The sequence below is a fragment of the Erpetoichthys calabaricus genome, chromosome 3 (assembly GCF_900747795.2).
Source record: "Erpetoichthys calabaricus chromosome 3, fErpCal1.3, whole genome shotgun sequence".
NCBI classification, from domain to species: Eukaryota; Metazoa; Chordata; class Cladistia; order Polypteriformes; family Polypteridae; genus Erpetoichthys; species Erpetoichthys calabaricus.
In genome coordinates, this window is record NC_041396.2 from 74,642,893 (window position 1) to 74,667,295 (window position 24,403).

At 37.6% G+C, this 24,403-nt stretch overlaps 1 protein-coding gene across 2 annotated transcripts in view; it reads right to left on the bottom strand.

Moving 5' to 3' along the window:
• The window catches only part of cnsta (consortin, connexin sorting protein a), a 118,669-nt gene that overhangs the window by 42,870 nt on the left and 51,396 nt on the right, over nt 1–24,403 (bottom strand). For both annotated transcript variants that reach the window (XM_028796930.2, XM_028796929.2), the window contains one exon: nt 19,330–20,159. In XM_028796930.2, coding sequence (XP_028652763.2) covers nt 19,330–20,159 — 830 coding nt within the window. The remainder of the gene's footprint in view (nt 1–19,329; nt 20,160–24,403) is intronic.

The window sequence follows — 24,403 nt, forward strand, 5'->3', positions numbered from 1 at the left end:
AAACTGTCCTTATTCCCCGGATATGCCTGACCTCGTCAGATTCAAATTTGCCTTTTACTTTTACCCGAAAACAATTTCCTGTTCAATTGGCATTTGCGATGACAATTAATAAGGCACAGGGACACACTTTCAAAAAGATATGCCTGTATCTACCAAAACCAGTCTTCACTCACGGACAATTATATGTTGCTCTCTCCAGAGTTCCATCTTTTCATTCACTTTCTGTTGTATCCTCAAACCCTCCCTTTTTAGACAACTGTGTCTTTCCAGAAGTGTTCAACCATCAATAAATAATTATGCTGCGTTTGTTATGCCGCGGGTTCACTATTGTGTTGTATTTTGCTCTCTCCAGAGTTCCATCTTTTCATTCACTTACTGTTGTATTCTCTGACCAACCCGTTTTAGACAACTGTGTTGTTGCGGAAGTGTTTAGCATTCAATAAATAATTATGCATGAGATTGAGCATTAACAGGTCTGTGCTGCCCTTGGATGTCCCGTACTGCACGCGCACTACACTGAATGCATCAACCGGGGCTTGCATTTGTTCCCCTTGAACGAGGAATTCCCAGGAAGTGCGGTTCATACGCTCGCACTGATTACGTCCCTACCCTTTTGTTATGTTACAGCCTTATTCCAAAATGGATTCAATTCATTTTTTTCCTCAGAATTCTACACACAACACCCCATAATGACAACATGAAAAAAGTTCACTTGAGATTTTTGCAAATTTATTAAAAATAAAATAATTGAGAAATCACATGTACACAAGTATTCACAGCCTTTGCCATGAAGCTCAAAATTGAGCTCAGGTGCATCCTGTTTCCCCTGATCATCCTTGAGATGTTTCTGCAGCTTAATTGAAGTCCACCTGTGGTAAATTCAGTTGCTTGGACGTGATTTGGAAAGGCATACACCTGTCTATATAAGGTCCCACAGTTGACAGTTCATGTCAGAGCACAAACCAAGCATAAAGTCAAAGGAATTGTCTGTAGACCTCCGAGACAGGATTGTCTCAAGGCACAAATCTGGGGAAGGTTACAGAAAAATTTCTGTTGCTTTGAAGGTCCCAATGAGCACAGTGGCCTCCATCATCCGTAAGTGGAAGAAGTTCAAAACCACCAGGACTCTTCCTAGAGCTGGCCGGCCATCTAAACTGAGCGATCGGGGGAGAAGGGCCTTAGTCAGGGAGGTGACCAAGAACCCAATGGTCACTCTGTCAGAGTTCCAGAGGTCCTCTGTGGAGAGAGGAGAACCTTCTAGAAGGACAACCATCTCTGCAGCAATCCACCAATCAGGCCTGTATGGTAGAGTGGCCAGACAGAAGCCACTCCTTAATAAAAGGCACATGGCAGCCCACCTGGAGTTTGCCAAAAGGCACCTGAAGGACTCTCAGACCATGAAAAAGAAAATTCTCTGGTCTGATGAGACAAAGATTGAACTCTTTGGTGTGAATGCCAGGCATCACGTTTGGAGGAAACCAGGCACCGCTCATCACCAGGCCAATACCATCCCTACAGTGAAGCATGATGGTGGCAGCATCATGCTGTGGGGATGTTTTTCAGCGGCAGGGACAGGGAGACTAGTCAGGATAAAGGGAAAGATGACTGCAGCAATGTACAGAGACATCCTGGATGAAAACCTGCTCCAGAGCGCTCTTGACCTCAGACTGGGGCGACGGTTCATCTTTCAGCAGGACAACGACCCTAAGCACACAGCCAAGATATCAAAGGAATGGCTTCAGGACAAGTCTGTGAATGTCCTTGAGTGGCCCAGCCAGAGCCCAGACTTGAATCCGATTGAACATCTCTGGAGAGATCTTAAAATGGTTGTGCACCGACGCTTCCCATCTAACCTGATGGAGCTTGAGAGGTGCTGCAAAGAGGAATGGGCGAAACTGGCCAAGGATAGGTGTGCCAAGCTTGTGGCATCATATTCAAAAAGACTTGAGGCTGTAATTGCTGCCAAAGGTGCATCGACAAAGTATTGAGCAAAGGCTGTGAATACTTATGTACATGGGATTTCTCAGTTTTTTTATTTTTAATAAGTTTGCAAAAACCTCAAGTAAACTTTTTTAACGTTGTCATTATGGGGTGTTGTGTGTAGAATTCTGAGGAAAAAAATGAATTTAATCCATTTTGGAATAAGGCTGTAACATAACAAAATGTGGAAAAAGTGATGCGCTATGAATACTTTCCGGATGCACTGTACTTTCCTGCCTCGCTGGCAAACTGAGTCTCTGCTAAGCAAAGTTTCACAAAATGTTCACTATGCTATTGCATCCAGCAGCCAATCAGCAGGTGAAAGGAGATAACAGCTAATTAAGTTCTGCCCTAAAAATACACATACTTTGTCAGGATTGAGATAACTACACTGGCCAGAAATTCACACAAATTCAATGTATAGAATATATATTTTACATTAACATTTATAAATGTTTTTCTTATGATCTTTAAATTTGTTAAGATTATTGATTATCTGTTAAGATATACAACAATATCACTTTGTGAGGAAAGGTTAGTAATAGGATAATAAAAAATCAACAATCAATCCATCCATCCATCCATCCATTATCCAACCTAACTACATTATCCTATCCTAACTACAGGGTCACGGGGGTCTGCTGGAGCCAATCCCAGCCAACACAGGGCACACGGCAGGAAACAAACCACGGGCAGGGCGCCAGCCCACCGCAGGGCACACACACCCACACCCACACACCAACACCGCAGGGCACACACACCCACACCCACACACCAAGCACACACTAGGGACAATTTAGCATCGCCAATGTACCTAACCTGCATGTCTTTCGACGGTGAGAGGAAACCGGAGCACCCGGAGGAAACCCACACAGACACGGGGAGAACATGCGAACTCTGCGCAGGGAGGACCCGGGAAGTGAACCCAGGTCTCCTAACTGTGAGGCAGAAGTCTACCACTGCGCCACCGAGCTACCCTAATAAAATATCAATTAAATTAAATAAAAATGTGATTTTATAATGCAAAATTTTAATAAGAAGTTAGTACTTCACTGTTCATTGGAATTGAAAATGAAAGTAAAGTTCTAATGGGTAGCTGAAACGACTTTATTTCCACCAAAATGTCATCACCCTCCTCAGAATTTGAACTTCCCAATACAGACTCCTACCTGGTACTGCCCATGTAAAGTTATAAAGTATTTAAAGAAAAATTCAAGAAGCTTTTAAAAACACGGGATGCAAAAAAAAAAAGGCTACCTTTACTAATATTTCAAATTGTTATTGTGGCAAAATATACTAGGTTTTGGAAAATGTTTATATACAGTGGTGTGAAAAACTATTTGCCCCCTTCCTGATTTCTTATTCTTTTGCATGTTTGTCACACAAAATGTTTCTGATCATCAAACACATTTAACCATTAGTCAAATATAACACAAGTAAACACAAAATGCAGTTTTTAAATGATGGTGTTTATTATTTAGGGAGAAAAAAAATCCAAACCTACATGGCCCTGTGTGAAAAAGTAATTGCCCCCTTGATAAAAAATAACCTAACTGTGGTGTATCACACCTGAGTTCAATTTCCGTAGCCACCCCCAGGCCTGATTACTGCCACACCTGTTTCAATCAAGAAATCACTTAAATAGGAGCTGCCTGACACAGAGAAGTAGACCAAAAGCACCTCAAAAGCTAGACATCATGCCAAGATCCAAAGAAACTCAGGAACAAATGAGAACAGAAGTAATTGAGATCTATCAGTCTGGTAAAGGTTATAAAGCCATTTCTAAAGCTTTGGGACTCCAGCGAACCACAGTGAGAGCCATTATCCACAAATGGCAAAAACATGGAACAGTAGTGAACCTTCCCAGGAGTGGCCGGCCAACCAAAATTACCCCAAGAGCGCAGAGACGACTCATCCGAGAGGTCACAAAAGACCCCAGGACAACGTCTAAAGAACTGCAGGCCTCACTTGCCTCAATTAAGGTCAGTGTTCACGACTCCACCATAAGAAAGAGACTGGGCAAAAACGGCCTGCATGGCAGATTTCCAAGACGCAAACCACTGTTAAGCAAAAAGAACATTAGGGCTCGTCTCAATTTTGCTAAGAAACATCTCAATGATTGCCAGGACTTTTGGGAAAATACCTTGTGGACTGATGAGTCAAAAGTTGAACTTTTTGGAAGGCAAATGTCCCGTTACATCTGGCGTAAAAGGAACACAGCATTTCAGAAAAAGAACATCATACCAACAGTAAAATATGGTGGTGGTAGTGTGATGGTCTGGGGTTGTTTTGCTGCTTCAGGACCTGGAAGGCTTGCTGTGATAGATGGAACCATGAATTCTACTGTCTACCAAAAAATCCTGAAGTAGAATGTCCGGCCATCTGTTCGTCAACTCAAGCTGAAGCGATCTTGGGTGCTGCAACAGGACAATGACCCAAAACACACCAGCAAATCCACCTCTGAATGGCTGAAGAAAAACAAAATGAAGACTTTGGAGTGGCCTAGTCAAAGTCCTGACCTGAATCCAATTGAGATGCTATGGCATGACCTTAAAAAGGCGGTTCATGCTAGAAAACCCTCAAATAAAGCTGAATTACAACAATTTTGCAAAGATGAGTGGGCCAAAATTCCTCCAGAGCGCTGTCAAAGACTCATTGCAAGTTATCGCAAACGCTTGATTGCAGTTATTGCTGCTAAGGGTGGCCCAACCAGTTATTAGGTTCAGGGGGCAATTACTTTTTCACACAGGGCCATGTAGGTTTGGATTTTTTTTTCTCCCTAAATAATAAAAACCACCATTTACAAACTGCATTTTGTGTTTACTTGTGTTATATTTGACTAATGGTTAAATGTGTTTGATGATCAGAAACATTTTGTGTGACAAACATGCAAAAGAATAAGAAATCAGGAAGGGGGCAAACAGTTTTTCACACCACTGTACATGTCTATATGGTGCTAATATTCATACGGTGTTTTGTGAACATACTAAGAAATACTAAATATGACATTTTTGGTCAAAATAATCACAATATTAATCAATTCTAAGCCTATCCCAGCATGCAGTGGAGTTGATTTGTCCTCTGTTGGAATGACAGAAGTACTGGAGATTCAGCAGCAGACTGTGCACAAGCCCTGTCATTTGACGAAGGAAACAGTGCACAAAAACTAACCAGACCTGTTTTATTTTGAGCAGCTTTATGGTATAATCTCTTATTTTTTCCTGTGCCGTTAATTGCTTAGCAAATGTATTTGCATATAGTTACAGACTATATGTAAATATGCTATAAAATGAATATAAATTTCAGTGTACTGTATAAGATGAAAAAATTGGTTGAGAACAGCACTTGTTTCCAGTCATGGAGATATAGACATATAGAAGTATATATATTAGACATATAGAAGTGACATTTATTTAATCTAAATATTTATGGTTCAAAAACAATCAAACAAATGTAGTTTTATTGATTTTTACCAATTAAAATGAGAATACATTGGTACAAATGTATGACAGGACTGTTGCAAAATTGTGTTTCCACATTTGAAACAACATGCGACTTTTGCACTAAGTTTAGAGTGCTAATTAGACATAACATTTAAATGCCTGCAAGGGCTTCCAGTAATGCTGAATTATCGATCAGGAACTAGGAACACTAGCCTCTGTACCCATAAAACATTTATGCATCTACTCTGTCATTTCATATATACATCAGAGTGTTTATGCAGCTTGACGTGAAACTATAGAACAGCTACTGTGCAACTATAGTAGAGACCTAGAAACACTACAGTTTGCAAGTCTCACAATAATATTTTAAAATAAATTTTACAAATACTGTCTTTCTATATGTGGAATAATGGGAAGTATTATTAATTCACCATTCCAGGAAAACAGATTTAATCTCCCTGCTCAAACACTGTCTTGTGTGGAGTCTACAGACTGATCTGTATCAGCATGGGGGTTTCTTTGGGTATTTCATCCTACTCCTATGCCTCAAAATGCATGCATGTTAGCTCAACTATAGATTACCTATAGATTTTATTTATTTATTTACTTATAACTTTTATAGTTTTAAAGCATTTTAAATTGTATGATTGAGTGTAAGTGCAGATGAGTAGAAGTGTGTGCCCTTTAAAGGACTGGTGTCTCATCCAGGATTGCTTCTTGCCTTAAGCACGGTGCCATTCAAGAAAGACGCAATTGAACTACTCAAACATTACCAACACATTGTCCCTTTTTGACCTGCCTGTCACATCTGAACCAAATATGGAGACCCTGCTTCCCATTGCATTAAAACCTTTTTTCTTCATCTTGACAGCTTCCCCTACTAATGGCATCCACCACTGAGTCCAAGGATTGCTTACCATGAACAACACCAAAACCCTTTTGACCACAATTTCTTTTACCTGCCCACTACTGATCTTGAATAGAATCCATTCAGACATACCAAAAAACACAAGAAACACCTCTACAGGTGAAAGTTGAACACTTTCAGACAGAGACTATCACTAGTCATTTCCAGCACACTCTCACTAGTTATTTTGTTCTTCTTAGTCTGTACAATGGGTGTTCCATCTATCTAAGCCAACTCATCACCGAATGGTGACCAGTTGGCAGGTCAGTATCTCTCAGAAAATACAGCCTCTGGTGAAATGACACCATTACAAAGTCAATCATTTGCCTCTGGCTCAAGATACCATGTGTACAAAGTATACTGAAAGTCATACTTGCATGTGCTAATCAAAATGACGAACCTTCACCTTATACAGTACATGGTGATTGCTCTGGACAATCCATTATTAAAACATAAATACGATGTTAATTTCTCTCTTGCTACATCCACTGCTAACAGATGCACAAAACCAAGCACAAAGCCTTGCAATCCCTACTGGCAAATATTGGCAGTAGAATGGGTCATGCTGAACAGCTTAGTGACTTTAAACATGGCTCTGTCATAAGATGCCACCTTTGCCACAAGTCTGTATGTGAAATTTATGCTCTGTCAGATTTGCCCTGGTCAACTGTAAGTGTTATTATTGTGAAGTGGAAGCATTTATAAGAAACAACAGCTCAGCTACTAACTGACAGACCACGCATCACTCACTACAGTTTTCCAAACTGCCTCTGGAAGCAACATCAGAATAAGAACTGTGTATCGGAAGCTTCATGAAATGGGTTTCAATGGCTATGTGCCTGCAAACAAGACCATTATGCAACATGGCAACTGTCAGCTAGAGAGGTGTAAAGCGTGCCGCCATTGGGCTCTGGAGCAGTAGAAATGTGTTCTTTGGAGTGATGGCTAATCCGGGTTTGGCATATGCTATGAGAATGCACCCTTTTGAATTCTATACTGCCTACTGTAAACTTTGGTGAAGGAGGGATAACGGTCTAGGGATGTTTTTCATTGTTTAAGCTAAGCCCCTTATTTCGAGGGTATTGTTAATGCTACAGCATGCAAAGACATTTTGGATAATTGTGACACCTCTGAGGCAACAGTATGGGAAAAATCCTTTTCTGTTCCAGCATGACTGTGACCCCCTATGCAACCCTTACTCCAACCTTACTGAACACATTTGGGATGACTTGGAATGTCGACTGAGAGCCCGATCAATTTGTCCAACATCAGTAACTGACCTCACAATTGCTCTTCTGGCTGTATGGACACAAATTTTCACAGACACACTCAAAAGTCTTTTGGTATGCCTTCCAAGAGGAGTGGAGGCTGCTACAGATGCAAAGAGAGGACCAACTCCATATTAATGCCTATAGTTTTGGAATGGGATATCCCACAAGCTCACATAGGTGTGATGATCAGGTATCCACAAACATTTGGCAATGTTGTGTATATCAGAAAACATGGTAAGTGTATCATTGGATGTGAAAGAGCCTCGAATGTCATGTCCACAATTGCAAAACTCTAAAAAGTGTTTTGCTGGATAGTAAAATTTAGTGTAGTTCTCACTGATTGAAAGATTTTAAGTATTCCTCAATTAGTAATTAAAATGGTCCAGGGAATAGCCATAGTATTCCAAATACCATAACTGCTTTAGCGTTGTTACTCTCAATGCATCTTCTTCTTCTTTCAGCTGCTCCCATTAAGGGTTGCCACAGCAGATCATCTTTTTCCATATTACTCTCACTGCACCACTCGGAGTATTTATATCACTGTATCTGAGTGGGGAATCACAGCAGCAGCTGATCAGAAAGAAAATTATCGGTATACAGCATGAAGCAGACGCTGACTCAGCCACGGCAAAACGTTTCAGAGACTTCCCTGTACGGACTTCACGGTTTAGAATAAGTTTCATCCCAAGAACTATAAACGCACTAAATCAGTCCATCAAGTGCTCCTTGTAGAACTGTTTGGACTTATAAGTACAATCACCTCACTGTAAACTTGGGATACAGTTATAATGTTGCACAACCTGCATCACTTTATAAAGCGCGTATTTACATATGATGACAATATCATTTTTAAGATGAAATGCAGCAAAATATGTTGATTATATTATACAGATAAAACTTCAACTTCATTTAAATAATCTGTATTGTTAATAATTAAACATGTGAGGACATGGTGCCGCAGCGCTAGCTAGTTCATGGATTGTTCCTGCATTGCGTTGTATTCTTGCTCGTGCTGACGCGACACTGGAAGGATAGACGGATAGAATAATTAAACATGTACTACGAAGATATTTCAATGTTCCTTAAAAGTTTTGAAGAATCGGCATTCTAAGCTTACAGATGGCTTCACGTCTATTACAGAGCTGATTGTGTGGCGATTGGGTATTTGGAGAAAGAAAAGTAAGGACAGGAATTGGAGGTTAGTACATTTGAAAGAGACAGTACTGCTGCAATAAATTATTTCATCGAAGGTTGCGCATGGTGCAGCAAGCCTCTTGCATGAGACATGAACAAGCACTGCGCCACCGTATTCCCATGTTTAATAGCATGCTTTAACTCCCATCATCATGAAAAAGATATCACGTATACATCTCAGTATTTTAATTATTCAGAGAGCTGTAATATCATGAATGTAATGAATTCTGTGTCCTGTCGGAGAAAAAGAAAGCCCTTTTAAGAAGCAGGTAGTGATTCACACACAGAGCACATAGAAGATCAAATACAGAACAAAGCATTTAATGTGCTATTTTAGTTACAATGGGATTTGAGAAACTAGTAAATTAAACGATTTAAACATGAAGTTTATGATGTTCTACTTTAATGGCAAAATAAACTATGGGATTAAAGTGTATTGATTACATCTTGCCTGAAGAAGGGGCCTGAGTTGCCTCGAAAGCTTGCATATTGTAATCTTTTTAGTTAGCCAATAAAAGGTGTCATTTTGCTTGGCTTTTCTCTACATTCACAATGGCTAACACGGTACAACACCCTAGTACTAGGGATTAAAGTGGAAATTTCCAGATTAAAGTTGACATTTCATGCTTTTTTCCCCACTGTGTGCCTATTTTTTTTGTCTGTCCCCTAATAAGCTTTCATATGACACTCAGACGTTGGGCTACAACTTGCCTTTTCATGGCGACTTTGATATGTGATTTCTTTTTTATTTCGGGCACTGTGTGACTTTGTGAACTTGAGCTTTCGAGTTTCTCCGAGACTCTGTCACTTGATCAACTTCATTTTGTTGATTATATCACTGTTTAAACCAACAAATAGTACGTTTTTCCTTTGCCTCCATTTGGTATTCGCTGAAATTCTTATATTTTCCCCCGTGCTTTTCCCATTGTCTTTTCACAGAAGGCTGAGCTTAAGGGCTATTTATATTGATTTGCATATTCAAAGAGGCATAATTCTAGGAGGAGTTGGGCTGGGACAGAAGGCGTGTGCACGTGCGTTACTTTTCATGCTGATCGGAATTTATGTAGCGGAAGAACGTGGAAGTTTGTGTACGTACAGATTTCTGCATCTGGATTTTTCTGTGCATACGCACATTCCTGCTTTTGTGCTTATGCCATGTTATAGTGTGAGTTCTACACACGGCGTTATGCATGAGGCCCCTGGATTGGTGTTGGGGTTGTTACTGCTGCTTGATAAATAAACTGTAAATGCATACTTGGTCAATGTCTGTGTGTAACCAATGCATTCTCTCCATATTCACATTTTTTTTAAACTACTTTTACTGAAAAGGGTATTCTTATATATACAGTATATATAGCAACCCTTTGCCTCATCCTCAACAAAAGTTTCTAATTAAAAAGCTGTAAACTATCCAACCACCTTAGTAATATTTATATTTGTATTCTTTTTTTGCTGGAGCAAGGAAATTTAAACAACAATAACAAGAAGGAACTGGAGAAAGGTAGGACTGATGCATTATATAATTATTTTTTTTTATATCTGGACAAAGTTACTTAACTGGTTAATCCAAACTCCTGAATTACAATAAAGAGAGAAAGATACAAAGAAAGATACAGAGAGAAAGAATGAAAAACATTAACTTTCTTGATCCTTGCTCAATATTTGGAACCTGAGAATGCTTTCGATAAGGTAATCTTGACATCATGGTCACTGATCTGTTTTAGCAGAAATTGTCATGCAGGTGATAAGACTTTAACCTAATAAACAAAAATAACAAGAAAGTACTAGATACAGCCCGCAAGGCATGGGTGGCCACTTTCTTGGGTTACCCAAAAGTAGTATGAATAATGTATCTGAATAATTAAGCAAGTAGCTGGATACCAGTACTGTTTTTTGTAAATTTATTTAAAGAGAAAGCATAATCAAAAATCAAACTAATGCTGACTTTATTATAGTGCATTAAGCCCATACCCCTAAAGCTATCACAAAGATATGTGCATTATCTTTATTTGTTTTAAAAAAAAATTTACTTCAATAAGAAAAAACAACAATCATCAATAATAGAACAAGCAGCAGTTACAGTAAGCAGCACCTCAAACTTGCTCTGTAAAAGAAGTCCCTAATGGATTGAAAGTTAATTATGCCTCTGTAGACCAGTGAGAGTGGCCCTACAGACACAACAAGTCCAAAAGGAGAGAAAAGAATCAGCAAAGGGAAGTTTTAAAGATTAAGATTAGGAATGTGACATACTGTAGACTCTTAGCCAGCCATCTTCCAACCATACACAGCATATGGACACTTCTCTATATTGGAACCAGATGATCCATTGATCATCACTGTCAAAAATTCAAGTAAGACTGGATTAAACAAAGAGGATTTCTAGATGTTTACAGAGAGAAAGTCAGGAGATTCCCAGCAAAAGGCTAAGATTAGTTTTGCAGAGATGGTACCCATACAGAATAACCTCTGCTAGATAAAAGTCAGAGTAAGAACAGAACGGTTTAGGAAACAAACACCAGTTCATAAAGCAGAGACTGGAGAACACTCCCAAAACATATGGAGAAAAATGCCAGATAATGGATGGGATCAGCGGCTACATGCAAAGTATAAAGTTTATGAGGGGTTAAGTACAGGCAGTATACATATTTAAACTGAGTATGTTGTTAATTTGGGTTTTTCGAGGATGCAGGGATATTCTTAAGTATAGCTTTCCAAGACGTGGGGGAGAACAAAGGAAGTCATGCTAATAGACTGAAAATATTTATAGAGGTCTAACTGATGCCCTATATATACCTTGCTTTTTTTTTGAGAGAGAGAGAGAGAGAGATTAGGAGCACGCACTGATACAGTGCATTGCCGCACCTACCACATGACAAATCAACTAACAAGTAGGAAAAGTTATAAGGGGGTGGGAAGGAAGCACAGAGGATATTGGAACCCTGTTTGCTTTAAGGACTTACATGATTTGAAGATACAAATAAAAGAATAAGGCAAGATCAGAACATTGGACCTGGGAATGTTTTGAGTCCAGAGTCATCATAATTGTCACAAAGCGTCTTAATGACTCTCCAGTCCTCGCATGAATTTTTGGGTTTGCCTCTTTTTGGCATAACATGAAATTATACTACATTATTTGAAAAAGTAAAATCTACAACTAGGGTGAGATAATAATTGACAATAACAATATACCAGTTACATATTAAAAATTAGAAAACTTGATCCTTAAGGGCCGCTAAGTCTGCTGGTTTTTATTGTAATCAAACTTTCAACATGTAAAAGGTGATCTCCTTTTTTTTTACTTTCCTTAAATTATAGTAATTTTGAAAGAACACAATGTATGGTTGTAATTTTTAGTAGAGCTATAATGATGACGAACTGTTACCAGAAGCTGCATCAACTCATGAGAAACTAGCTACTCAGCAGAGGTATTTTTTAAAGTTATCACTCAAACTTCATTTAAACACAATTATTCATAGCACGAAGTAATACATTACAAGGATATGGCTTGTAAATATATATTCATATTATAAAAAAATTAAGCATTTTTGATTAATTTGAACTGTTTAATTTTATTTTTATTTCTAAGGTAACATAACACAAATATTTTTAGTTTTAACTACCGGTAGGTAACAAGTTTGCTTTATAAAAATGATGCGTTCAAAATTAGGATATTTATAACATTACATGAGATAAACACGTACAAGCGTAGATTTTATTGAAAGTTCTGATGCACAAGAGGAACAAAATGTAGACCTGAGGCACTTCATGTTGTCATTAAACACTCATGTCTACCTTTAAATAATTTACTCTTAAAATCTTTTGGACAAACCTGTGATTTATGTATGCATCACACCTAACTGATGTAAATCCACATACCATATATACTTGAGTGTAAGCCAACCCAAATATAAGCCAAGGTACCTAATTTTACCTACAAAAACTGGAAAAACTTATTGACTCGAGTATAAGCCTAGGGTGGGAAATGCAGCAGCTACTGGTAAGTTTCAATAATCTAAATAAATACCAATAAAATTACCGTACATTAATTGAGGTATCAGTAGGTTAAATGTTTTTGAGTATTTATTTAAAAGAAAAATAGTAAACTAGCTCTGTAAGTGGAGAAGAGGGTCAACAAAGACAATATGGTATCTCTCTTGCGCGCGTGTGTGTGTGTGTGCGTGTGCGTGCGTGTGTCTCTCTCGTGCGCTCTCTCTCTCTCTGTGTACACTCCAGCTTTCTGTCGGGTTGGCGGGGGCAGCAGGACCTGACTCGAATATAAGCCGAGGGTGACGTTTTTCAGCACATTTTGGGTGCTGAAAAACTCGGCTTATATTCGAGTATATACAGTACATATGCATCAACAGTTTCCTAATAGGCTTCTATTACTATGCAAGAAACAAGATTAAAATGAAAAGATGGAAAAAAAGTTGATTTTGCTCAGTTTATAGTAACTAAAGTGCATGCAGTTACTGTACAGTCTTTCAATGAAAGTGCTACATAAACTAGGTTTACTCTACTATACATGGCAACCTAAACCTCTGATTAGGATGGTTTGCTTTGTACAGCTGACAATGTAATTTATAAGTGACACCAATAAAATTGTAAAGTACATATTATAGCTTTTTAAATTTTTTAACAACAAAACTATAATTTGAGTCACAGTACAGTTTGCATGTTTATATATTTTAATAACATCCAGTTGACAGAAGCATTACCTTAGTTTCACTCAGAATATAAGATTTTTTTTGCCTTTTTAATGCTCTGAAATGCGAAACTTCCATATGAAAACTAAATGCTCAGAAACTGTCACATAACATAAAATGACTAAATATAGATGGGTTAGAAATACGTAAAAACACTTTTATTAAAAGAGGTTCTAAATTTGCTGCAATATACAGCAACTGCTTGTTTAAAAATGTATACCACTACATAACTAAACCCCATTTATGGTCAATCACAGTTAGAACTTTCCACATATCAGAATAAACTATCAATTCATGGACTCTTTCAAAATAAATTATGGCACAATATTAAATGCCATAAATGTGCCTGGGACTCCAGTACAAGGGGCTGCATGTTGGTAGTGCTGCTGCCTCACATGTTCTCCACATATCTGTGTGGGTTTTCTCCAGGTGCTCCATTTTCCTCCCACTTTCCAAAGATGTGTAATGGCAATGCTAAATTAACCCCAGTGAGTATCTTGTGTCCAGGGTTTGTTCCTGCCTTGTGCCCTATGGTAGCTGGGAAAGACTCCAACACCGCTCAATGTGACCCTAGTCTGGAGTATGAGGGTTAAAAAATTACATGATATGAATTTAGTGTGGCCATCATTAAGAAATATAATGTGTATGGTATTCCAAATTTTTATTCATTGTTGCTTTTCAAACATTTTGTCCTTTTTTCGGTGCAGCGCCTGCACTGTCAGAATCAACCCTACATAGCATGATAGTCCGTCACAGGGCCAACCCACACATGCACACTGATTCACTGTGTGCCAGACTAAACTATATTTCCTGGAGTGCACAATGGGTGGAGTATCTAGGCATATTTTTATCAGTCTGTTTTTACAAGTGTCCTCCTGCATGCAGTTGTATTGTATGCAGGGACAGTAGCGTGCCAAAAGACTCAATTAGCTAATCAAAACCATTATCATAGTCACTATCAAAATAACAAGCTTGACAGAAAAGTGTATCTGATATCTGAAGAAATTTGGAGCAAAGGTGCAGGAGCACAAAGAGATAAGAAACAATCAAAATGTACCTTACCTATGCTAAACAAAAAGGAGCAGCAATTTGCACAGGACATTTTTGTTTAAAGGCTGCCGTTTTCACTGCTGATTTTGAACAGCAGCACAGTGAATGCAGGGAGGTTGGGCTACTGCTCCATGTGGGAACAGTGTGTGTGTGTGTGTGTGCATGACTGCAGTTGTGTACGGGTCTGATCTCACTATCAAAAAAAGAAGCTAGACAGGAAAGTATATCTGATATGGTTAGGGTCGATATTATAGATAATGATAATATTTTGGGCCCTGTTCTGTCCTCTGTACAGTAGATTTATCATGATAGTGAAATTCTTATCTTCAATATAATACTTTGAAAAGTAACTGAATTTTATACCATTTGGTGTAAAATCCACACACAATTAACAATAAAAACTTGTAACTGAAAAAAAAACTACATAAGATTTCTCTTGAGGGAGTGCACTTGGTCAAAAGCCTCTGTGCTTTTCGCATATCCTCAATAAAATGCCAAAAAAGAACAGCAATGCAGTCTGCTGTAAACATTAAAAATTGTTTAAAAAATTTTGCATTAATGAAAACAATATTGTTCGTAATGTAGTGCATTTGTTCAAAAGCTTGAGATTGTCACGCATTCAAAAGTAAGTAAAATGCCAAGTAGTGCAATCTTCTGTAAAACATTACTGTAGCCTAAAGGTGTGCTTTCTAAAATTTTTCCATTCATAGTGACCCCCAATGACTTTAAAATTCTGCTTAATGCTGCAACATAACAGGCAGGGACACTATTTGAATAAATGTCTGAGAGCAAGGTTTGTCTTTTAAATGTCTTTTTTCAGAGCTCTTGGGTGACAAAAGAAAATTATTATTACTGCTATTTTACTACTCCTACATTATATTTACATATGTCCTTGTTACTACAATTGTGTTGAAGAATTTAATCTATTTCTAAAAGAAGGCGCTATGCTCACCAATCTAGTTAAGATAAAACTGAACTGTCTAAAAAGTGGCATTTTACAACTCATTTTTAATAAAGTTTATCGTTATCTGTCACAGAGAGCCCCACTAAAATTAAAATAACATAATACAAAATATGGCGGCACGGTAGCGCAGTGGTAGTGCTGCTGCCTCGCAGTTAGGAGACCCGGGTTCGCTTCCCGGGTCCACCCTGCGTGGAGTTTGCATGTTCTCCCCGTGTCTGCGTGGGTTTCCTCCGGGCGCTGCGGTTTCCTCCCATGGTCCAAAGACATACAGGTTAGGTGGATTGGTGATTCTAAATTGGCCCTAGTGTGTGCTTGGTGTGTGGGTGTGTTTGTGTGTGTCCTGCGGTGGGTTGGCACCCTGCCCTGGATTGGTTCCCTGCCTTGTGCCCTGTGTTGGCTGGGATTGGCTCCAGCAGACCCCCGTGACCCTGTGTTCGGATTCAGCGGGTTGGAAAATGGATGGATGGATAATACAAAATATACCTGTAAACTAAAAATGCAGACTACAGGGGCAAACAGCAGAGGAAGTGGCTGTGCATGCAATTTACCTACAGCATGTATGCATTCAAAAGAAGAAATGTGGAGCAAAGGTATAGGAGCACAGAGAGATTAGAAACAATCACAACTTACCTTACCTGTGCTAAACGAAAAGGAGCAGCAATTTCCACAGGGCATTTTTGTTTAACGGCTGAAGTTTTCACAGCTGATTTTGAACAGAAGCACAGTGAATGCGGGGAGGCTGAGCTGCTGCTCTATGTGGGGAACAATGTGTGTGTGTGTGTGTGGATGCATGTCTGCAGCTGTGTACTGCATGGGTCTGAACTCACTATCAAAAATACAAGCTAGACAGGAAATTGTATCTGATATGATTAGGGCTGATATTATAGAAAATGAGTATTGATACCATTTTAAAATTTTATCATCAACTTTTATCAATTGATATTTTTGACAACACTTTTGCTTAGCTTTTTGCTAACATGATAACCTGTGGAGAACCTTCAGCAGGTTGTTCAGTGCACAGTGTTCTAGAGGCGCCCTTAGATACTACAACACATCCTCCAGATATACTATGTGTCACGCTTCATATAGTGTACTACAGCCAAAATACTTTCATTTGTGTGGACCTATGTCAACAAAAATGGATGATAAAACAAAGAGAAGTCTGATTAGACAGACCAGCAAGGAAACCAAAAGCAACTTTAGAGGACCAATAGGTACATCTTAACATAAAGGTGCAGCAAGGAGCATTGCCATTTCATGGCCACATAGTCTTTATTTTGAAGACTGCTCAACAAGCTCATCTCAAATAATTTTGAGCTTTAAAGTACTCTAGGAAAAAGAAGGCTACCTAACGCTAACCACTACTTTCAATTTGCAAAACAGCACTTTGAAGATTCTGAGGTTATGTGGAAAAATGTTGTGAAGTTTGATGAAACTGCAGACATCTAAACCCTAAATGAAAACTCACAGATGGCAGGAACAGTTGACCGGAGAGAAGAAACCACTCTACCATTTACAAACAAATAGTTATTAATTGAGTAGCGTATATACTCGAGTATAAGCCGAGCTACCTTATTTACCTACAAAAACTGGAAAAACTTATTGACTCGAGTATAAGCCTAGGGTAGGAAATGCAGCAGCTACTGGTAAGTTCCAATAATCAAAATAAATACCAATAAAATTACTGTACATTAATTGAGGCATCAGTAGGTTAAATGTTTTTGAGTATTTATTTCAAAGAAAAACATTAAACTAGCTCTGTAAGTGGAGAAGAGGGTCAACAAAAACAATTTGGCATCTCTCTCGCGAGCGCGTGTGTGTGTTTGTCTCTTTTTCGCACGCTCTCTCTCTCTCTGTACACTCCAGCTTTCTGTCGGGTTGGCGGGGGCAGCGGGACCTGACTCAAATATAAGACGAGTGTGACGTTTTTTCGCACATTTTGGGTGCTGAAAAACTCGGCTTATATTCGAGTATATACAGTAAGTGGCTAAACAGCAAAAAGTTAAAGCCCTTCAACCAGTGAGAGCAATGATCTACATCCATTAAATGTATATGGAAAGACTTGTAGCTTCCAGCCAAACCATAGCTCAGTGTAAATGTAAGTATGCCTTTAAGGAGAAAGGGGCACAAAGTACCAAGCTTAACTGTTTTACATTAGTAGAGATTACTCTGTACTCAAAGAAAAAGATGCTTCAAACATCTACTAACTCAATAGCAGAAGAGTGGCGAATCATACACAACTAGCGCATCACGTTGTTTGGACTCCGTTTTAATTTCTGGCCAGGGTGTCTTCAGTGTGGAGTTTAAATTATTTTTGTATATTCAGTTAAGTCTCTTCTGTGTAATCAGGGTTCTTACCACAACACAAAAACAAGCTGTTAGGTTGACTAGTAAATCTACTTCAGCTTTAGTATAATAGTGTGTATGTGTATGTAAGTATGCCCAGTTATTACGTAGGACCCAGTCCAGGGCTGGTTCCTGACTTTCACTTCTGCCAGAACAGCCTTTTTCTGTCAGCTATACTATAATGGATAAGTGACCTCAAGAAATACATTAATATTTGTTTTTGGTTATTTCCACATCTTGGTTGTGTTAATATAAAATAAATGTAAAAATATGATTATGTACCTGATGAGGCTCCTTGAATAAAAATGTGCATTTCTGAAATAGCTGCAAGTCTTACTCAAAAGCAATGAACATTTTAATCATTATTTTCAGCCTACATTCAATAGTCTCGGAAATCAGAAACTGACTGATGCTATAAATGTCATCTGAATACTGGAAAAGAAGACGGATAAAAGCATTTCACCTGTAGACGCTAATATTATGGCCAGCTTCCACTATTGTTCAGTATTTCATCAGTTAAAAAAGTAGATAGACATTTATGAAAATAATTAGGGTTCCAGAAAGGTTAACTTCATGTGTTCATACCATTAAATGTTTAAAGGATTTTAAAATGCACTGAATCCTATGAAGTGCTACAGAAATAATTGCTATACAAGTATGCTGGAGTGGGGGCAGGGTACAGAGTACAGCTGCATAAACATTTAAAACATTATTAAAACCCTCACAAAGAATGCCAAAACTTCAAAACAGTAAAGAAAAATGTAAAACAAAGCTAGAAATGCTGTAGAAAACACTGCTCTGTGTGATTCAAGTAACTTCATTTCAAGTACTGCGCTGTGTAGGTTGGTTAGACCACAAAGACAATAAAAATCCACAGATTGTGGGTGATTCAGTTTTTCTAAACCAAATGCTTTATGATCATTGCATAATAACAAAACATACAAGCAAAAACTTTCCACCCAGTCTCTGAGGTATAAAAGAAACTTGAGTAAAGAAATCTTTAACATTTCTAGTAGAAAACTAGAGGAAGTCAAATAATTTATAACATACAATTATAAATATATGCTTTTTTCATCTCTGCATTTCTCTAGTAATACTGTGGATGTACAATTATTTAGAAGGAAAAGCAATGACATTATACCTAAGAGACACAAGACTGTTTCCTGGAAAAGCAGCAAGGGTCAAAGTACACTATCATGTTTATTGCTTCTGCCGTTTAAATATATGCTAAAAGCAAGTTCCAATTCAGAAGGTTCTTAGCTATGTAATCCACATTCCCTGCAGGACGTTTTAATTTCTTTTTCTATTTTATAACTTATTTTACGCAATTAGATTGGTGCTGAAAAGTAAAGATATAAAGTAAAATTTTATCAAGAGGGTATGAAATTAAAGATGGTTCTAACACAAAATAATATTATATAATAATATTATAGTAATTAAAATAAAAAAAAGAAAGAACAATCATACTGACCTCTTCAATCTGTATTTTCTTAGCAAGGTCATCCAGGGAAGTTAAGCTATCACTCAAATCCATCATCTCTGTAAAGACAAAAGAAGATTGTTCTTTGTCCCCTTCAAAAGTTCCATTCTCTTCCAACTCTCTGAAACCTTCCTGTGGGCAATGATCCCCGTCTGCAAGTTCATTTTCACTTTTCCAGTCCTGTTCTAATAGTACCTCCAGCTTTTTGGGCTCTCTACTCATGTGCTCTGGATCGGGCTGAATTTCATCCCTTGCAGCTATATTTTCCAAATCATTCGTCAAAGAAGTTACAATTATATCCTTCACCTCTAAAACAGTCCTTTTCTCACTTGTGTTACTGTATTCCTGACCAGCTTGAGTCCTACTGGTGCTGGGATCATACTCTTCTCCACCTGTTTGCAAGTCTGAGCTCAAATGCCCTGGGAAAATATTTGCCTGCTCAGGTAGTTGTGCTCCATCTAGCCACTGCTCCCCCTTTATGTTCTGTTTTTTACTGGATTCTGTTGCTGTCAGTACATCTTCAAGGATCTTTTCTCCCTCTGTTGCAGGCTGTGAACAGCAGCTTGTGCTTACAGGCAGCAGAGAAGCAGGAAGAGACTGTCTATCAGGCCTTAGGTCTTCATGGGTGTGGGGAGCTAGTAAGGAACCACTGAGAGGCAAGGCTTCCCTCTGCTGGCTGTCCAGCTCATTCGTTTGGCCTTCTTCTTGATCTTCTAATACCAGGCCTGTAAAACCTTCTTTTAGAATAGATGTCTCTTCAGACATCACCGGTAATTTAAGTGAGCTCTGTTTCTCCTCTGTTGCTGCATTAGACAATGTATCTTTTAAAAAAAAAAAAAAAAAAAGGATGGAGTTTAATTTTGTTCAATTATTAGTCACCATACAGATGCACTGCTGGCGTGCTGTATAAAGGATTACTTGACTTTATAATTCAGAAAATTGATTAGTGCATATAAACATTTATCAAAAGCATTTCAGTCCGATAAATGATAAAATTGTAGGGTCACCATTTATTTTTAACAACTAAATGCTAATTTCAGATTGTTAGCATGAAAATATCTAATAAGGAGAGCAGCTGGGAAAATGTCATCATGTTTTATCTGAGGAAATGACAAGTAAATAATGAAAACTATAACCCTGATGTAATTTAATTAGCTATAAAATGTCTGGAAAATGGATGTATTGTGTGTTTAAAACAGAAATTAATTATATACAGTACTGCAGATGATATCATTTCCTTGCTTAAAACAATACTTCCAAACCTTTTTAAAGTCCAATCCGTCTGCAGCACAAATTACTACATTATACTTTCCTTCAATGACTTACTCCATATTTGACCAAGTCAACTAGTAAAAATAAAACATCCTTCTTGTATATGATCAGCTATCTGTTGACAAGTAAAGATGACAACTCATTCTTCTTGTTCTCTTTCTTTTTTACTCTGGCTGTGGACCACTGAACTTTTTGATTAGCTATGCGGGGTCCATTTAGTCACTTCTCCATTTATGTTTATCATTGTTCCCCACAGGGCTGGAGTGAAGGCATGGGTGTGTGTGTTTTTATCTTGTAATTTCACACATCCTGTTTCTTTTTGTATTTATTTTATTCTCTTCACTAAAACATCCCTGTGGTGTACAATAAGCCCAGCCCTACAAAAAGAAATGAAATCTCCCCATATTAAATGCATCAAGACATACCACTCACTGTCTTTACCAGTATGAGCACCTATTTTACATTAGAATGGAACTGTAATATTTAATCATTTTAAAGTGGAATTTCCTAAGACAAGAAACACAGCATTACAACGATTATTGTTGTCGCCAAATAATTTCGGAGTCCAGCCTTCAAACAATATTGAAGGTTCACTGTTTAAATGAAGAATAAAAAAGTGCTGAAGAGAGAGACATTTTATAGGCAGACAATAATAAGAGAAAAAAAAGTTTTCATGGAAAACACGTCACCCTTACAGACAGAAAGACGAAAAATATTCCTTAGTAATTTTATTATCATAAATCCCAATAGATCACTTTATAAAAAACACTATTTGTGAATTTCCCCTTGGGATTAATAAAGTATCTATCTATCTATCTATTTACAGGCTCCATAATTGAAGATTTGTAAGTTTGACTAATGTTGCATTTGTACGTGACCTGAGTTTACAAGAACTTCAATGAAAAAAGAATGCTTTCAGAAGTACGTTATCAAGTACTCTTTCTAAGGCAATCCAATAAGAAAAATCAAAAGGCCATGACGACTCGTACTTGCTTAGGATATAGCAACAAACAAGATTATAAAATAAAAGAACTTTTTTTCTATACTCCATTTTTATACAAAACACATCAAAGTGCTCAAAGTGCTTCACAAGACGTTAAAGAAAAAAATATATAATGAAAATAAATAATAAATACAAATGTATACAATACAAAGAAACCACTAAGTAATAGAAATGGTGGAGTCTTTAAGTATTGATTAAATTGCTAAACTGATTTTTAAGCTTCTAATGATTACATTGATAAGTCTGCTGCTATAATCAGATGGCCAGTGAAGACAAGAAAATAGAAACTCCAGCTGGCAAGATGTTAGAGCAAAAAACCTCTAGAGCAAGAAACCTCCAGGGGTTCCAAGGCCAAAGGCCTGCTTAGTCCCTCACTGGACACATACTCTCAAACTCGACTTTAGTCAGGAACTGTAGTGTGCGACTTTGTAATGATACTCTTATTCTCAAAAGAAAAGACACATTTCTTCACTGACTTATTCCTGTTGCCTGTCTCAGCATCCTCATGATTCAAACCTTGCAATATTTATGCTATTTAACGTCTTGTTCTTGCTATACTTGACTAGTGTATCTCTCTGCAGGCAGGACTGCCAACAACTGTTATTCGACCTGTCCAACCCAAATGGTGTATTGTGCCTCTCACTTCAAATATAGCATTGTTTCTCTCTCTCACACTCACTCCACAGGCTTTTTTAATACTGTTCTATAGTCAACTCTGCTCCTCATTAAATTCAATTTATAGTTTCTTCCTACATTTCTCCCAAGTACCATACAAGCTAAAAATGTACTTTAATTCTTAGGTCTTGCTCTGACAAACTTCCCATTGCCATCTACATTGCTCCTATTCTAGCCTTGGTTAGGTGTTTCTTGAAAAACAAGTTGATCACAAAACGCTTCAAGATACCACAGGCTTTCAACCCCCCCTTTTCCCATTCATGTAGATACAGTATCTACATCTTATATGAACTATTAACTGTTACCTAGTTTACTATCTATTCTAATTCACTAAAAAATCATTTTTATAGCTTCAAACTGTACTTTTAAATTCTCAAAAGTCTTGTACATATATTAACATTTTTGTAAGCCACCTTTTTTTAAAAGTGCCAAGTAAATACACAAATAATAATTAACTGTAGTTTTTAAAATATGTGTAAACAAGAATACAGAAAAAAAAATTTTGTGCATTTGTGTAGTTTGATGAAACTATCCCACAAATACGAAATGAGTAGAATTGCAAATCCTTAAAACTAGGCTAAACCATTGGAATATTCTGGCCTCTTTAATAAATTAGTGGTAAGACAAGTTAGAGTGATACTCGCATGTATTTTCCACCTGACAAACACTTAGCTAATTAACCTCAAGATAGCAAATAGTTGTGTTAACAGATGGTTGTCCTGGAATAAATAACACATCATTCATGAATAAGAAAGTGAAACCACCCAGACACAATGAACACTCCATACTTAAAGTAGTTAATCCCCTGTTGTGTTTATGGATACCATATGCTTCTTATATACTAAAGTGGGGTGCAGACTTTCATATTGGCAAATTAGACAGTGTTAATGCAGTCTGAAACAGCCAGTAAAATGATGGAGTAGAAAATTACAATATAGTCAAAATATCATAACAGGCTTTTTAAATAATTTAATATGGTTATCACTTCAATATTAAAATGTGGTTTTCAAGATAAACACTTAAATAAAAAAGGGTTATGATATGCTTCGGTTTAATGCAAAGAGAATGCTATCTAGTAGTCAAATGACAACCATTTTTAAATCCAGTTTCTGATCTTTAGTTGCTCCCAATAGCACAATACAGCAGAAAATCTTTGCTGACTGAAAAAAGATGAGAAATTTGAAGGTTGTTTCCCAGAAATTTTTGCATAGTTATTAAAGTTTTAGACTATATATTTACCCGGCCCACAACCCCTACAGTAGGCAACTGAGAATGGATGATCTTCCTCTCAGGATATAAAAGCATGCTCTCTTGTGCACAAAGGGCTGCTGATTTTCATAATTGAGGCATTTTGTTTTACTGCATGTAATAAAAAGTGAGTTCCAGTGTCAGACCCTTCTCCCAAAATTTTAGTGATAAGTTACAAGTAAGCCATTGCATACTGTTAAAAAAAGTATTGCTAGAGATTATAAAATCTTTAATTAAAGTTTTACAATTGTAAAATACAAATGACTGAAATTCAGTACTGCTTTTTTCTAATCATTATCTTGATGAACTTAGAAATTATTTCTTTTAAACTTGTTGTTTTTGGTAGTTAAGTTTTAACTGATAAGGCACCTGAGAATTATATGAATCACAAGGCAATATACAGTGATACCTTGAGATACGAGTTTTTTGAGATACGAGCCGTCACTAGGTCGATTTTTTGTCTTGAGTTACGAGCCAAAATTCGAAATACGAGCCATCAAAGAGCTTGTCCCCGCACATTCCGAGGAACTGACGACAGAGGAGTTGACGGAACTACATACCCAGCAACATACGGAGGTTCTGCAGGAGATCGGTATCGCGGAGGAGGTTATCTCTTAAAGTGAGATAAAGGAAGTATTTGCAATGTGGGAAAAAGTTTCAAACTTTAAAGAAAAGAAACACCGTGAAAAAATTACAACTGATCATACAGTGGCGCTATTTAATGACATTTGCCTAACGCCTGACTTTATTGAAAAGAAACTGAATGTGCAGCCGCGCTATTTAATGACACTTGCCTAACGCCTGACTTTATTGAAAAGAAACTGAACGTGCAGCCACACTATTTAATGACACTTGCCTAACACCTGA